A 17,986-nucleotide genomic window follows, 5' to 3' on the forward strand; every position below is an offset into this window, starting at 1 on the left:
TATTGTTGGCGGTATCGTTAGAATGATGGAAGGTCTTCGAGCCGGCGCTTCTGCAGGGCGCGCTATTCTTTAAGGCGCTGGAGTGCAAGCTGTTATTCTCCATTTCTTCTCTTCTTCCTTTTCTTTTTCTTCTTTTTTTTTTTCTTAACTAGTCAGATTGACTTTTAGTGACGGAGTTATTTTTTTTTTTAAATTTAGTGATTGAACTGAAATTTTTAAAAATTTAATAACTATTTTATTGTTTTTATCAAAATTGAGTGACTACCAATTTACTTTACCCTAAAAATTAAAGGGAAAAAATAATTGCACCAGAAGAAAGAAGCATTTTGAATTAACGCGGGGGAGGGAAGCAAATATATATATATTTTTTTTGAGTTTAGCTATTTGTAGACATTTAAGAAAGATAAAAATTTTGGCTAGAAGGAAGCCATATATATTTACCTTTGCTGTGGACCCGTAGATAAGACTACAGCCACGCGTCAACTTTGTAATAGAGAACCAGCCAGCAGCTACTCTATATACAGCGGCACCAGATCCCACCTCTTCAATCGAAATCCAAAGATTTTGATGTCCATCACGATCACTCTCTTAGGCTACAAGAACAGAGCCACACCACTGGACGAAAAAGAAACCGTAGTATTAAGGCTAGTGATCCGACAACGTTTTAATCCCTCTCTCTCTTTCTATTAGTTTTATAATATTTATATAAAATTTCTTCCAATTTTTCATCAATTTCCTCTGAATTTTCATTCAATGTAAACAAAATTACATTTTCAGTCTCCCTTGCATCGCTGCATTTGCATTGTAGTTTCTTTTATTTTTTTTGTTAAAGATTTGTTTTGAATTAATTTATTTTCACAGTTAATTATTCCTATGATTTTTTTTCATAGTCAACTTGTGTTTTCTCTCTGATTAGAAATTTTGAATCTCCAGAAAACCTCTTTTCTTTTTAAAAATTTGTGATTTTTTTTAACTGAGAAATGAATTAGAATTTAAATTTTATCAGATTCGATCTGGTAATGTTGATTATTTTCAGATTTGATTAAACATAAAAGCAATTATGGAATTCTGTTGTGTATTTGTAGGTAAAATGTAAGGGAGTTCGATTTTAAAATTAATTTTGTTTTTTTGGTATATTTTACAGGGGCATTAATTTTCGTGGAATTTAAAGTATATTCTTTTGGCACCAATGGAGCGTGCGGAACTAACAACTGAGCAGGTTGGTGATCTGATCACTTAATTTGCTTTGTTAGTTATAATTTTACATAAAACTAAGTATTATAGAGTTTCAAGTTTCGGTATCGGAATTTGAAAGCTTCAGGGATCTTTTGGTCGTTGCTTCTGTTATATTCTTGCAAGCAAAATGTAGAAAGTGCAGTTGAATATAGAAGCAAACTATAACTTTGAAGAATTAGACATTTAAGTTGTGAAACTTTTGTTTCAAGAATTAGACATTAAAGTTTCATTTCTCTGGTAGATTTAATTTACTTCCATGGGTGCTTCTTTTTATTTTTTATGTTATTTAATGCCTTAATTTTGAAACCTTTAAAAGCACGAAGTTTCTCAAAAGTAGGTTAGGAATTCTCCTATGAACCGCTTTGATGGATGACACAGGTTTTAGAATTCTTTTAAACGCTTCAAATTGTTTGTTTGTTCTCTTCATCATGGCTACTAGAGCACATTCTTGTTTGCTTTCTTAAACAAGCACACTACCACTTGGCTTTTGTTTAAATTTTCCCTGATCTTAATTTGTTAACATTTATTCTATGTCATGTTCTTCTTGTGATTTCCGTGTTCAAAGAATTTAAATTATATTATCTCTTTTTTAAACTTTTTCAAGGATATAGTTAATTACGAACGGTTACTTGTTACTGGTGATTCCAGTTTGATTATCGTCTTTTACTCTTTTAAAGGTTCTGAAGAGAGACATCCCATAGGAAACATACATGACAACTAAGCTGATTTCAGGAACAGGCCTTCAGCTGTTAAGGCGTTATGATAATAGAGCTGAAAGTGTCAGGGCACAGTTGTTGGATGATGTAACGTTTTCTAACTCTTCTTAAATTATTAGCTGGGTATTATCTTGTGTATATGTTCTTTTTTCAATCTTCAATTAATTCAGTAGTTTTATTAACTTCTCTTCCATCATAACAGAATAGGTTTTTAAAAGCCTAAATAAAATTCTATTGGAAAATCTAATCAAACTAAGGATAAAAGAAAGATATTGATTGGTGAGATTGAATGTGACAGGATGGTCCAGCCTATGTTCAAGTGTTTGTTAGCATATTACGTGATATATTTAAGGAAGAAACAGTGGAATATGTTCTGGCTCTAATTGATGAAATGCTTACAGGTATGTAAAGAATATTGGTCTTGTGAGGATGCATTCATCATAAGTAAAATTAGTTACTACAATTTTCTATTGCAGCCAATCCGAAAAGAGCCAGATTATTTCATGACAAGTCTCTTGCAAAAGAAGATACTTATGAACCTTTCCTAAGTTAAGTTTTTACTCAAAATTGTTTCCATTGTTAATTTGTGGCTGATTTTTATTATTTATTTATTTTCCTTGTGTTTCTTGTGTATATGTGTGTGTGGGTGGGTGGGTGGGTGGAGAATTAAGGTGGCTGATACTCTTGATATTCTTTAATCTTTCAATGATCAATTGGCTAGCGGTATCTAATAGTGATGTTTGCTGTACAGTTAGAATCCCTTTTCTAAATGTTATATTTATAAATATTGGCTTCACTTCTTTCTTTCATTTTTATTTTTGACTCTAAATTGAGTTGGTTCCTTGGTGCTCAATCTGCTTATGGCTCAAGCTGGCTTATATTGTTAGTGATAACTCTGATTCTCTGCGATGCTTGTTTTGTCAAAAAGTAGGTCCTCGATCCTTGAAGATTTAACAATTTTGTCCTCTCTTGCTGGTAATTTTGATAGTATTTGATTCCATCTGCATGATGAGCTTGTACAAATATCTGGATTATTCATGCCTTGCACATTACTGACCTTCGTTTGATTTTTTGCTTTAAGTTGTCTATCTGTTGTAAATAAATAGTAAATATGTATTATGAATGTATTTCAAATCATGGATGAAAATATATACCTACACAGCTGGCTTTCCATATATATCTTTGGGAAATTAGGTGGTGATCTCAGCTCAAAGGTTCAGGTTACCATAAACATGGTATTTATGAGTAGCTTGTGCTACTTTTGTCTGCCTGCCGCTTGCAAGAGATTTTAGATGCAAATAACTTGTATCTTGAAGGTTACCAACCACCTATAATCGGATTATATATGGCTCTCAATTCTTATTTGCTGCTTTTATCTTTATTCTACTCTTGGGCTGTATTACCTTATTGATTTTGAAGATAAGAAGTGTGTCTCTTAGTTAATTTTGAATATTTTTATTCATGTACACTCAATTTCTTATCTTATTCTGAATCATCTGAAGTAAAACTAACAATCCACAATTTGTCCACTTTCAGATTGCTCTTGAAAGGTAACTGGTTCATAAAAGAAAAGAGCTGCAAGATACTTGCCTTGACAGTAAGGTACAAAATGTGTGATCCATCCAAGTAACTAAGTACATGTTCAAAGAAACTTTACCAAATTGCATATTGTCTTATATGATTTAGTTAATGACTCTACATTCTTCTTTCTATTTATTTCTAGTGCCAGGCCAAAAACCCAGAATGGTGTTGTTGCAAATGGAGTAGCCTCAAACTCAAAGACAAAGCTCACTACCATTGATGCTGTACTAAGAGGATTGGTTGAATGGCTTTGCACACAGGTTAGTATACTGCTTTGGGTTCGGTCTTTTATTGTCTGCAATGCACTGCTTATTTGTTACAGCTGACTCAAGTTGGTTTTGACTAGATTCTCCCTATAATTTTACATGTTCATTTATTTCTGTCTACATAGATGGTAGTTGTCCTTACTTCCTGACTCTCTGTCTTTTACAGCTGAAGAAGCCTTCCCATCCTAGTCGTGGTATTCCAACTGCTATTAACTGTCTTGCAGCATTGCTGAAGGAACCTGTTGTCAGATCTTCCTTTGTTCAAGCAGATGGAGTGAAGTTGTTGATTCCTTTAATTTGTCCAGCATCCACACAGCAATCTATCCAGGTTTTTTTCTTTTTTTTTCACGTTTTAAGGTGGTCAGGTTTTAAAAATGAGAAGCTTTTCTTTGCAAGTCATTTGAGTGGCATAATTCTGAAATTGACAACTAATATTTGTATCAGCTTCTTTACGAAACATGTCTCTGTGTGTGGCTTTTAACTTACTATGAACCGGCAATCGAGTACTTGGCAACATTTAGGGCTCTACCCCGACTGGTTGATGTTGTTAGGAGTTCCACGAAGGAGAAGGTGAGGAATTATTTCTTATGGTATTAATGTTTGCAGTTTTTCCAATTTCTATCTGATATGTCTATGTTGCTGGAATAAAGTGCATGTACAAGCAGGTTTACTGTGGGATGGCATATGAGCAGACTTCCATTCCCTTGATTATCTGTTTTTACCCTTTTACCTTTTTTACAATTCTGAATCAGCTTTGAATTTCTATTATTATTAGGTATAAGTTGCATGTTTTCACGTCCATGCTGATTAATCTATCTCAATGTTGTTGATTGGTCATGTTGGTTTAATCATTTGAAACATACATGTTTGATTTCTACAAAATTATATATCTGGACTTCAACAATGGCTGCCAGGTTGTCAGGGTTGTTGTATTGACCTTTAGGAACTTGTTGTCCAAAGGCACATGTGGTGCTCAGATGGTTGACCTTGGATTGCCACAAATTATTCAGAGTTTGAAAGCACAAGCATGGAGTGATGAGGTAAGAAAATGAAAGGTTTAACAGTTACTTGGCTATGTAATTCTTGTGTTAAACTTATTTGAATTTAACATTCAGTTTCAGTTCAGCTATGCTGAATTATATGTTCTGTTTACATATTGATGCTTTCTTATTGAATTGATTTGGGTATACCATAGGATCTGTTGGAGGCTCTCAATCAACTTGAAGATGGGCTGAAAGATAACATTAAGAAATTGAGTTCCTTCGACAAATACAAGCAGGAAGTTCTTCTTGGTCATCTTGATTGGTCACCCATGCATAAAGATCCATTGTTTTGGCGTGATAATATTACATGCTTTGAGGAGAATGATTTCCAGGTATATGTTTTTCTTCCTCTCATTTTCCTTTCTCATGGCTTCCAAGTCCTCATGCTATTTATTAGTTTATGGGTTAACTTCCTTAAGTCAAATTTGCAAAAAGCTAAAATCTCCAGCAAGATATATGGCTTATTGATTCTTGCTAAGTTTTTCCATGCAACAAATTATTATGATCGCAATTTGAACATGTCTGCACAGAACCATTTAAAATAAGCATACTAACAACGGTGTTTTGAATAATCTAAGTAGAAAATCTGTATGGTAATTAGTTATCACTACTTTTCCAGATTCTAAGGGTCCTCATTACAATTGTGGACTCGTCCAACGATCCAAGACCTCTGGCTGTTGCTTGCTTTGATATTTCACAGTTTATTCAGCACCATCCTGCTGGTAGGGTGATAGTGAACGACCTCAAGGCCAAGGAACGGGTGATGAAGTTGATGAACCACGAGAGTGCGGAGGTTACCAGGAATGCCTTACTCTGCATCCAGAGGCTTTTCCTCGGGGCCAAATACGCCAGCTTTTTGCAGGTATAGTTTCATATTGTTGTGTGCATGGTCATGTCTCATTCTAAAATGCAGCTAGTGAATATATCTTAAGTAAATTCGGCTTCGGCTCTGTTGGGTGTTATATTTTCATTTGAGTAAATTATCTTTCTACCGGATATATTTGATAATATCAAGAGGAAGATTTATTTTCCTTTTCGTCAAAAACTTAAAAATACTACTTCTTAGATTCTGAGATGTGCAATAGAATAAGGTACCTGTATTAAACACACTACTTTTTAATATTTTATTTTATTTTATTTTGCCTTTTGCTTTAAGGAAATATCAATAAGTAAATTTTACTATGATGTCCATAAGGATCCTGGTGTTTGACTCGGTAATCCGCTTTTAAATTAAGGCTATATATTATTTTAAAGAAAAACTGCTCCAATTGTACTTAAACTTGGATTAAAATTATATTTCAATTATTTAACTTTTAAAAGTTACATAATTATCGAAATGTTACATTTTAGTCGATGTGCCACGTTAATATTAAGGGTTAATAATCAATTTAACCTTTGAATTATAATTAAAATATTAATTTTAAAATTTTTTTCAATAATAATTCTAAAAATTTGAAGGGTAAATTGATCAGGTAGTCATCCAAGTTTTAATGTGTTCTTCTTTTGATCTCAGAACTTTTTGGTTAATTTAGTCACTTTCGTTACATTTATTGTCATTTTAAGTTACTCCATCAATAAAATGCCTTTGGTCACTGAGCAAAATGTTGTTCTGGCGGTCTTTTGATTGGTATAATAATAAATTTAGCTTTTAACATTTTACACATTTTGTCAAGTTGGTCTTAATTTTAGAAAAATTCAACAAACTTAACCTTCAATGTTTGTACATTTTGTTAATTTAGTCCAAATTCAAAATTCCTATAATTTTAAAAACTTGAAAAATATATAATTTAATTTAAAGAGACATAAAAATATGAAATATATATAATTACATAAAGGCTTAATTGTCATTTGGTCCTAATTTTAAAAAATTCAACAATTTTAACCCTTAATATTTGCATATTTTGTCAATTTAGTCCAATTTCTAAAAATTCAAAAATTTTATAAATAAAATATTCAAAATATATAGAACATTCAAAAAATAATCAATCAAAACCCAAAATCAAAGTAAGTAAAGTTTTTTTATTTATAATTCAAAATCATGAAAAACTCACAAAATGCTCCTATATTTGATATGCAACCGCATAATATTGTGATTAAAAAATTATAAGAAAAAAGTTAAAAACTTCCTTTCTTGTTACTAGATTTTTCGGTCAACCAAACAAAAGAGAGAAACTTTGTAAAACAACGTTCATCCTTTCATGTTCAAGCCTCCCATTGTTCTCATATTCTCACTCAAACCTCACAATCTCAAATACTATACTCAACTTTGCCAAACTCAAACTCTATCATCAGTTCGTCATCGATCACTCACCATTAAACCCACACCTAAAGTCGGTTTCTTTTGTTTTTTGTTTTACAGACACACACACTCAAACTTAGTTTCTTTTAATGAGAAAAAATGATCAGTGAGGCACCGTTTAGCCTTAAACATTTGAATCCCTCAAAGTCTTGCACTTTGTCACCGAAATGAAGCTAGAAATGTTTCAATAAGTAAAAGTTTTCTGGTTTGAATTCCTCATTTTGATCATGGTTCTGGTTGGATGTGGTAGTGATTGATTCAAAAAATAAATTCAAAAGGCTCATTTAGCTTGTGGAGTTTAAAGGAAAAAAAAAGAAATATTTATTAAAAAAATTCAAGAGAAATTGAGAGTTAAAATTTGTTGAATCCCTAAAAAAATTGTTAAAATTCAAGAAATATTGATTTGAATCCCTCAACCAAATTCATATTTAAGCTTTTATGTAATTATATATATTATATTATATTTTTATGTCTTTTATAATAAATTTGATATATTTTCAAGTTTTTAAAATTATAATTTTTTTTAATTTAGACTAAATTGATAAAATGTGTAAATATTGATGGTTAAATTTGTTGATTTTTTTTTAAATTAAGAAGAAGTTGACAAAATGTGTAAAGTGTTAAAGGCTAAATTTGTTATTATACAAATCAAAAGATTGCCACATCAACATTTGGTTTAGTGACTATTAGAGTAACAATATTAGTTAGTACTTTGTTATAGTTAGTTAGTACTCTGTTATAGTTAGTTACAAATCAGATGTCAAGAATACTGTTATATAATGTATTATTGATACTGTATTCAGTACCTTTGAGAAAGTAATGAAGTTTTCAATGAGTTTCTAATATGGTATGAGGGTAAATTTTTTTTTTTAGGAATGGAGTTAGCAACAGATAAATTTTTGGCTCTTGCCTCATAGAAGGTTGTCGTGCTGGTTGATGATGGAAATTTCTTGACTTGGAAACAGCATGTGCTGTTGATTGTGAAGACTCATCAGTTGCAAATGTTTCTTAAGAGGACAGTTTCTATTCCTCCAAGAATGATTGTAAACGAATAGGGGGTTTCTGATGAGAATCCTTTGTACGTACGCTATGAACAACAAGATTCAACACTTGCGACGTGGCTTCTGTCGACTATTAGTCTGTCATTGCATAATCAGCTAGTCAGGAGTTCTACTTCGTCGTGTGAGTTGTGGTGCAGGCCCTTATGCTTATATTTAGGTCTCATTCGACTGCTAAGGCTATGCGCTATCGGTCGTTGCTGCATAATATTCAGAAAAATAAGTTGTCCATGTCTACGTATTTAGCGAAAATCAAGCATCTTTATGATTCTTTGGCAAGATGTGGTCAGCGTGTGACAATAAAAGAACAACAATCTGCTATTTTGAATGGCTTACTGCCAAAGTTTGATCATGTGGTGTCGATTATCACCATGAGCAAAGTGCCATTTGATCTTTAAGGTGTTACAACTACACTTCTGGATGCTGAAGCTCGACAACAAGGACATTTTTCACATGTGGTGTTTTTAGCAAATGTTGTAGCGGGGAACAAGGATGTTTCGGCTCAAAAATGTTCCATCATATGCCAGACAACCACCACCAGATATGTTTCGTTCGTCACGAGGATCATAGGGTTCTCGCCGTTGTAAAGATCGTGGACGACATGGTGGCGGTGCAAGACTGCAGTGTTAGATTTGTGGGAAGTTTGGGTATCTTGCTCGGTGTTGCTTTTACAAATATGATTCGACGTCTGATGGATAAGGAGAAAACTCCAGTTTAAGGGATGATACTGAGCATTGAGCTAGATCTGCTTCTCGTGTGGGTCGAAAGCTTATTCAAACATATATGTGTTGTGTGGATGATAGGTTACATTCTTCTTATTATGCACCTGATCCAGCAATATGTGGGCCCTTTCAACAGATTCAACCCACACTTAATGAAATAGATTCAACTCAGCATGGTCAAAGTCCTCACTTTCACATGCCTACGGTTATTGGTCAGACATTACATGGGTTTTTTGTTTCTGGTTCAGGTTGTATGCATCGTCGATTGGGGCTCATATCTCAGTCGACTGTTTCAATGGGTGGCCATGCAATAAAATCGACTAGATCTTCTGGGCTTGCTATTCCATCAACAGTTGTCGATCTGGCGTGGTATTCAGACAGTGGCGCCACTGCTCATATGACGAATGACTCAGTTAACTTTTCGATGCTCGCTTGTACAATGGAGAAGGTAAGGTTGTTATCAATAATGGAGTTTCTCTACCTATTACATATGTTGGTGGTTCATCTATTTTGGCTGATGATTCTAGTCCGTTGTTGCTTAAGGATTTGTTGTATGTTCCTGATATTAGGAAAAATTTATTGTCTGTTTCTAAGTTTGCTAAGGACAATGGTGTATTCTTTGAATTTTATCCCAACTGCAGCTATGTTAAGGATTTGAAGACTCATCAGACGTTGCTTTGCGAAAGTGAGTTGAATGGCCTATATTGGTTTGATACTATTAAGCCATATTTTGCTTTTAATACTGTAAGTACACCATTTCCAGAGTCTCTTCAACAGCAGGGGTCAAATGTTAAGTTTGACAGGTGGCATCGGAGATTAGGTCATCCATCATGTGATGTTGTTTGTAGCATTTTGAATTCTTGTAATATTAGAATTTCGATACATAAAAACTACACGTTGTGTAATACTTGTGAGCTAGGGAAAGGACATAAATTGCCTTTTAGTTCTTTTGATTCTGTGTATACTGCCCCTTTAAAACTTGTGGTTGCTAATGTATGGGGCTAGCTCCTTGCTTCTCTTCTGGTTATCAATATTACTTGTCTTTTGTTGATTCGTTTTCTCGAACACATGGATCTACTTTCTTAAAAAGAAATTTGATGCCTTTTTTTTGTATTTCTTTCATTCAAGAAACATGTTGAGCTTCAGTTAGATGTTAAACTCAAACAGCTTCAAACTGATGGTGGTGGTGAGTTTTGATCGTTTGACGTATATCTGAAACAATGTGGAGTTGTTCATCGTGTCTTATGCTCGCATACCTCAGAGTAAAATGGTCTAGTTGAACATCGTCATCAACAGATTGTTGAAACAGGACTAGTGTTGTTAGCTCAAGCTTCCTTACCCATTTCTTACTGGGCTGATGCATTTGCTACAGCTATGTATATCATGAATGTTCTTCCCACAAAGGCTCTAAATGGTATATCTCCTTGTGAGCAGCTCTTTGGTCGCAAACTAAATTATCAACAACTTCGTGTCTTCGGATGCCTTTTCTATCCATTTCTTTGATCGTATAATCGTCACAAGCTTCAATACAGGTCTGCTCCTTGTACATTTCTAGGTTATGCCATAAATCACAGGGGATATAAATGTGTTGGTCGGTCTGGACGTATTTATATTTCTCGACATGTTCATTTTTATGAAGCTATTTTTCCATTTGTTCAAGTATCGAAGTCTGTAGTTTCTGTTCGTGACAACAGATCTGAAAAGTTCACGAGAGTTATTACCAACTTGCCCATATTCACAGTTCCTACTGCAAACATTTCAGCGCAATCTACAGTTAATTCATCTTCAGCTAATAATTCTAGAACTATAGAACTTTCTTTGGATGGTGATCTCGACCTCTTTTTGGAAAGTTTAGAAGGTAATTTAGCTCTAGTTGTTGAGCAACAGGGACCTTCTTCAGTAAATTGTCATCCCATGATGACTAGGAGTAAGATGGGGATTTATAAACCAAAGACGATTATGGCAATGGTAAGTGATATGGAGCCCTCAACTATTCATGAGGCAGTGGCAATTCTGTCATGGAATTAGGCTGTTAATGATGGGTTTCAGGCTTTAACTCAGAATCATATGTGGGATTTAGTTTCAGTACTGGCAAATCAATCTTTAGCTAGCTACAAATGGCTATTCAAGATCAAGAAAAATTTTAATGGCAGCGTAGCACGTAATAAGGTTCACTTGGTTGCTCAAGGATTTTCTTAAGCGGTATGACTGGATTACAACGAGACTTTTAGTCCAGTTGTCAAAGTCAATATAATGCACTTGATTCTTGCTTTAACTGTGTCACAGAAATGGAATATAACACCCCTTACCCGTACCCGAGATTGGGATCAGGTACGAGGCGTTACCAGACATGTATTTGGACATTTTCGGGAAATACGGGATATAAAATTTCATTTCAATTTGAAACCAATGGACTAACATCTTAGTGACCCTATTATGGGCCTATGAGGCCCAAATCATACATTGAAAGGGGTCTGGGACTAAACCGGAACTTAGGAAAATTTCAAGAAACTTTCTAGGTTAGTGTTTCACATGCCCGTGTGGAGACATAGCACGCGCCCGTGTGCTTTGGGACACATCTGTGTCCCCTACCCGTGCGGAATTAACTGAATTTATTTTTATTTTCGAACCTACAGGGGCTTTTACACGCCAAGCACACGCCCGTGTCCCTGACTCGTGTCCTTCACACGGGCTAGACACGTCCGTGTGGTCACCCGTGTCCACAAACTCGAGTATTCTTTTTATGACATCAGCATGCACTTAGGGACACACAGCCAAGACACACGCCCTTGTGCTGGACCGTGCCATCCACACGGTTGAGACACACGGTCGTGTCTCTACCCGTGTGTTTACTACCATGCATTCTGACTTGAAATTTTTAGGTGCAGGGGACACACGTCCATACTACACGCCCATAGGGTGATTCGTGTGTCACACACGGCCTAGACACACGCCCATGTGTCTACCCATATGGACCGTGTTAGGCTATTTTCCAAGCCTTTAGTCACCCTCTAACATCCATTCTCACTTATAGGTTTTCATAATACATAACAAGGCCTGATTTACACTTAAGTGACCTTAATAAACCTCATTGCATGTAAACCTCATTTCATCAGTTTTACACATACTAGGTTATTTCCCTTGTATCAAAGATTCATATGCCTTATGACACATTCAAGATTGGCTCATTATTATAACTCATTGCCAATTATGGCCTAGCCGTCCCATGTAATTTGGTCACGTTATATGTGTATCTACTTGTGATACGTCAAGTTCAATCATCACAATAACATTTGAACACAAACATGCATAACTTTGTAGGTCATACCTTACAACAAAATGAGCCAATTCCCATGGCCATATACACGTGGACATGAATACCTTTACAAGCCTTCATATTGGCAAATCAAATGACATATATTACAAAATGAACAAAAGCTCTATACATGCCATTGAACAAAATAAAAATATCCACATACCAAGGCTGGACAAGTTGATTGTGTGTTGACTCACCAACCATCTTCCAATCTTTATGAATCCTCGAGCTCTAAAAAAGCAAGAAAAAAGAGAGGGGGTAAGCATTGATATGCTTAGTAAGCCCGAATAACTAGAAAGTAAACTTACCGATTATTTAGCATGCAACCATATTAGGCAATACAACCAACAAGCATGGAATGGTTTCCCTATCACATGCACTTAGTCAACAAGTTAGACATATAATAATGCACCATATAACTTGTCTAAGATAAGCTCATCATTTCAATGTTTTCATTTTTATATCTCATGTTAATCCCGTTGAGTCTCTTGGAAAATCTCGATGGATTATCCATTTACCGTCAAGTCATAAAAGCGATCATCTCATGTATGCACTCCCGTGAACATCATATCTTACAGCGGGATTACCAATCAAGGCTAAATCCCTGTAATATCAACTCATAAGGTAATGTCGATATTACCAGTCTAGGCTAAATCCCTTATAGAGACAAACACCCGTAATGAACTCGGATCTGAATTACCAGTCCAGGCTAAATTCAGATCATAATTGGATTACCCGTCCGAGCTAAATCCACAATGCACACATATTTTTCGGGAGGCTTGATCACTCAAGGAACACCTTTCCCGGGCTAGATCCTTTCTATATTTGAGATCAACGGATTACCCGTTTGGGCTAAATCCTTTTCTGCAACACATGCAGGATCTCAACTTACATGTAAATCATGGTTTATCCATCGAACTTCTTTTTAACCTCAACCGGGGCATTTATCATCATGTCATTGTTAATAACACATTTCATGGACTTTCATGCCATCGTCAAATACAATTATCATACATTCATAAAACATGCAATTAGGCATATTATGAGTTTACTTTAAGTTATCCAAACTTACCTGGAATTTATCTCAGTTTCGCGTTTCGGTTATTCCGAAACCTTTCGTTTTCCTCGATCGACCTCCGAAATTTGTTCCTCGAGATATATAACAATAAAAATGAATCATCAATACCTCACATTATTCTTTTTTAGGACAAAATGACCATTTTGCCCCTATCCTTTCATATTTTTACGATTTAGTCCCTAGGCTCTATAATAAAATGCATGCAATTTCTACCTTACCCAAGCCTAGTTGATTGTTCTTTCCTCTTATGGCAGCCCACATTTTTCCATTATTTCACATTTCTACCACATATTTTACATATTTTGCAAAAAGGTCCTTTTAGGAATTTTTCATGAAAATTACCTAGGAAAAGATGTTTAACACACGTCCAACTTTCATATACCTCTATAAAACATCAAAAAAATAAACATATCACACATGGGTCATTTTTCAAATATGAACCCTAACTCAAAATATGGGTAGAAATGGAGAGAATAAGCTACCGGGATTTCAAAAATACGAAGAACATTAAAAACGAGGCTTGGGAGCACTTACTATTAAGCTTGAAAATGTTGAAAACCTTAGCTATGGAGAGCTTGAGAATTTTGGCTGGATGAGGGAGAAGAATGGTTGATTTTTGGCTTAGTTTTCCTATTTTATTTCATTAGTTAGCTAAATGACCAAAATGCCCTTAAGCCTTTTCTTTAAAATCTCATCCATACATGTTCATTTTTGTCCAAAAATTTAGAAATTAGGAAAATTTCTCTCTAGGACCTTCTAATTAATAATCTAAAGCAATTTCATACAAATTGCTTCTAGAATCCAAGTTTTGTAATTTATTCAATTTGGTCTTTATTTTCCAATTGGACACCTTACTCATAGAATTTCTTCATGAAACTTTAACACATGCATATTTACATATTATACACCTCATAATAACCATAAAATAAATATTTCAACGTTGGATTTGTGGTCCCGAAACCACTGTTCTGACTAGGCCCTATTTCGGGATGTTACATGAAACTTCGACAGGTTGACGTGAACACCGCATTTTTAAATGGCGATCTAGCTGAGGATATTTACATGAAGTAGCCTCCTGGGATTGAAGTTGTTGATGAGCATGGGCAGCTTTTGGCATGTCGATTGAATAAGGCTATATATGGTCTTAAACAAGCTCCAATGGCTTGGTTTGAAAAGCTGAGGAATTTTTTGGTGAATCAACTGCATTTTATGCCTTCAAGGGCTGATTCTTCTTTATTTTACAAACACACAAATGCTGGAAGTGTTTAATTTCTTGTCTACGTTGATGACATTATTGTTACGAGTGGAGATTATGTTGAAATAGATATTGTTATTTCTTGCCTTGATCTTCAGTTCTCTTTTAAAGACTTAGGGGAGCTAAGCTTTTTTCTTGGACTTGAAGTGGTAAGATATCAGGACCGTATGCATGTTTCTCAGAAAAAGTATGCTCATCAGTTGTTGGAACGTGCTAACATGCTGAATGCTAAGTCCTTGAATACTCCTATGATAAGTTCACCGACTCTTACATCCTTGGCTAAGGAGCCATTGTCTGATGATACTCTTTATCGACAAGTTGTAGACAGACTATAATACTTGTGTTTGATCGTCCTGACTTGTCTTTTGTTGTCAATGAAGTAAGCCAATATATGCATCAACCTCATGATGTGCATTGGACAACTGTGAAACGTATCTTAAGGTATGTTAGGGGTATAATTGACTGTGGGTTGTTATTTCAAGCATCTATTTTAAGTTTAATTGGTTTTAGTGATGCAGATTGGGCAAGTTCAATTGAAGATCACAAGTCTACTTCCGGGTTTTGTATATACTTAGGTGATAATCTAGTGGGTTAGATGTCCAAGAAACAAAGCGTTGTCTCCCAGTCTACTACAGAAGCTGAATATCGAAGTTTAGCTAATGCAATATCTGAAGTGGTGTGGTTTCAATCCCTGTTGATTGAGATAGGCTTTAAGCTTAGTGGTACACCAGTCATTTAGTGTGATAATACTAGTGCAGTTTCTTTAGTTGCTAATCCTGCGCTACATGCTAGAGTGAAACATGTGGAGTTGGATATTCATTTTGTTTGTGAGAAGGTTCTGAGTAATTAGCTTTGTGTGAATTTTGTTCCCGGGAGTGATCAAATGGTTGATGTGTTGACTAAGCCATTACGTTTGGAGATTTTTCTCACTGTCGGATCGATTGAGTGTTGTTGCTGCGAGCAATTTGTTTTTAGATGCTGGAGGGGGAATGTTAGAGTAACAATATCAGTTAGTACTTTGTTATAGTTAGTTACAAATCAATTGTGAAGAATACTGCTATATAATGTATTACTGCTACTGTATTCAGTACCTTTGAGAAAGAATTGAAGTTTTCTATGAGTTTCTAATAGTGACCAAGGCATTTTAATGGTGGAGTGACTAAAGATGACAATTAATCTAACAAGGTGACTAGATTAACAAAAAAAAAATGGTGATCAAATAGGAACGCGTTGAAACTTGGGTGATTATCTGAATAGATTACCTTTTAATTTTTTTACAATTATTATTAACCCTTTAAATTAACGTGCCAGATCATTCTCTTAATAGAAGTTAATGGATGAGTGATCAAAATCTAACATTTTAAAATTATATATATAGGAAAATAAAATCAAAAAAATTAGTTGTTGGTTTAAAAAAATAAAATATATTTAAAAAATGATATATAAAAATTATTTTCATTATACAATTACATATTTATTATTTTATCTATATCAATAAATAAGTTATTATTTAAAAATAAATTAAGAACTTTAAAACATATTTGTTAATTAAAAAATTAAAAATAATATGCTTATTTATTTAAAAAATTAATTAAAAATTAGAAAAAAAAAATAGCGCTTAAAACAACATTCCCTAGAAAAAGAAAACAAATAAACATGGGAAAGGTTTCGAATTTATGACTTGTTAAAAGAAAGTGAATTTGATATTAAGCGTTTTTTAAAAGTATTTTTTAAAGGATATATTTTTTGTTATATTAACTCAAAAAATGGTCTATTTCCTTAAATAATGTAAAAAAATTACCTTAATTATTAAATTTTTTTAAAAAAAAAAGCAGCATTTTTCACTAATTTTGCCCTTTAATTTGATCATTTTAATTTTTGCACTTTTTGAATTTTAAAATTTTATTCATCACCAAACGATGACAATTAAACTCATTAAATTATGACATTTCCAAAATCTAATGTGACAAATATACTATCATATATGTAATACTATGTCAACTTATTATTTTCACAAATTACTCACTAAAAATTCAGTTAATGGATTAACGACTGTTATTTGTGTTAAGATTGAAATTTCAAATTTTAAAAAGTAGAACTTCTAAGAATGATCCAATTGAAGAATATTGACTAAATATACAATTTAATGCATAGTACAAGCCCAATAATTGAATTTAATCAAGCATGTTTAACTACTATTATTTGCGTCAGGATTAAAATTGACCAATTCAAAAAGTATATATATAGACTAGAATTAATCAAATTAAAATACAATGACTAAATAATAGCACAACATGCTAAGGTAAGGCATATAAGGCCTTGGTTGATGTTTCAATCCCCTGCAGGTGCACTTTTCATTTGCAAGTTGTATCTACATCAATCAAGGTACTCCCTAAAAGAGACAAAACTCTCAAGTTGGACAATACCTTTGGTCGAGAGTCCGAGACTAACCTTCCTCAACAATTGTACAAAAAATCAATTTCTTAAGTTGGATCAAAATGCTATATGGTTCTGTATGTATCAGGCTTAAACAAAAAAAAACCCCTCAAACTATAGTGTTTTCTCACTTATATATCTAAACTTTGTTTTGGTTATTTTAGATACTAAAAACTTATTTTTCGTTATTAATATTGACCTTTCCATTATCTATCGTTAAAAAAATCCCCAAGCCAATCACCTAACTACACATGACAAAAAACCCAAAAAGTTATACCACATCATTATTTATCTCAAATAATTCCATAAAAAATAAAAAAATATGTATAAAGAATTTTAAAATTATAAAAAAACTATAACTAAAAATAATTAAATTAAAAACAACAAGCTAAATTTTCTAGCTAAATTAGCCAAAAACATCGTTTTTAAAAAATATTTGAGTGAATAGACTGATTTATGACATATTAACCGGAATAAGTCGATTGTGAAGAGAGAGAGAGAGAGCGAGAGGGTAAAAACGGGTCCAGTTGGACACGTTTTCAGATGACTTTGCAGGAAAATGCGTCTAGTTGGACGCGCTTTCCTGCACAATCAACAAAATGTGTACAGTTGGATGTGTTTTCACTCTGACGAGGCCGAAAAGCACCCTTTGTTGGACGTATTTTTTCCCAACGGTAACATCCCCCAATGTTCAAATTCCCCAATGGCCATAAAATGACTAGTTTTATTTCTATATGACCTCAAACATTTTCCTCATTTTTTTCATTCAAATCCATTTCTATCAATTCTCTCAATTCTCTCAAGATTTTATTTCTAAAATTTTAACTAAAATTCTCTCAAGTTCGTCTTGATTTATTTTTGTATTTCGATTTTTATTTGTTTTAATTGAATTTTGTAATGACAAATACTCTTATTTGTTTGGATGACAACCATATTTTCGCGGTATAATTGCAAATGGTAAGAAAATATTTCTAATATTT

At 33.7% G+C, this 17,986-nt stretch overlaps 2 protein-coding genes across 6 annotated transcripts; both read left to right on the plus strand.

The window, feature by feature from the left end:
- Nucleotides 1–570: 570 nt before the first annotated feature.
- Nucleotides 571–9,972, plus strand: LOC107951754 (V-type proton ATPase subunit H). 4 transcript variants are annotated; one of them, XM_016886889.2, is made up of 13 exons: nt 571–644; nt 1,145–1,219; nt 1,914–2,039; nt 2,251–2,353; nt 2,429–2,501; nt 3,489–3,554; nt 3,676–3,793; nt 3,966–4,127; nt 4,244–4,369; nt 4,714–4,839; nt 4,995–5,174; nt 5,462–5,704; nt 8,015–9,972. In XM_016886889.2, exons 3-13 carry the CDS (start codon nt 1,947–1,949, stop codon nt 8,024–8,026), a joined length of 1,302 nt encoding a protein of 433 aa, XP_016742378.2. In that variant the 5' UTR covers nt 571–644; nt 1,145–1,219; nt 1,914–1,946; the 3' UTR covers nt 8,027–9,972. The 4 variants fall into 4 exon arrangements, with proteins under 4 accessions (XP_016742378.2, XP_016742377.2, XP_040942994.1 ...); XM_016886888.2 differs by having other exon boundaries at nt 601–755; XM_041087060.1 differs by lacking the exon at nt 571–644 and adding an exon at nt 736–804.
- On the plus strand, nt 8,983–9,972 carry LOC107951755 (retrovirus-related Pol polyprotein from transposon RE2). Of its 2 annotated transcripts, XM_041087077.1 has the most exons (3): nt 9,134–9,369; nt 9,563–9,606; nt 9,685–9,972. In XM_041087077.1, the coding sequence occupies exons 1-3, from the start codon at nt 9,326–9,328 to the stop codon at nt 9,924–9,926; spliced, it is 330 nt and encodes a 109-aa protein (XP_040943011.1). In that variant the 5' UTR covers nt 9,134–9,325; the 3' UTR covers nt 9,927–9,972. The 2 variants fall into 2 exon arrangements, with proteins under 2 accessions (XP_040943009.1, XP_040943011.1); XM_041087075.1 differs by having other exon boundaries at nt 8,983–9,369; nt 9,563–9,972.
- Nucleotides 9,973–17,986: the final 8,014 nt, after the last annotated feature.

This window comes from Gossypium hirsutum, chromosome A02 (genome assembly GCF_007990345.1).
Source record: "Gossypium hirsutum isolate 1008001.06 chromosome A02, Gossypium_hirsutum_v2.1, whole genome shotgun sequence".
In the NCBI taxonomy this organism is placed as follows: domain Eukaryota; kingdom Viridiplantae; phylum Streptophyta; class Magnoliopsida; order Malvales; family Malvaceae; genus Gossypium; species Gossypium hirsutum.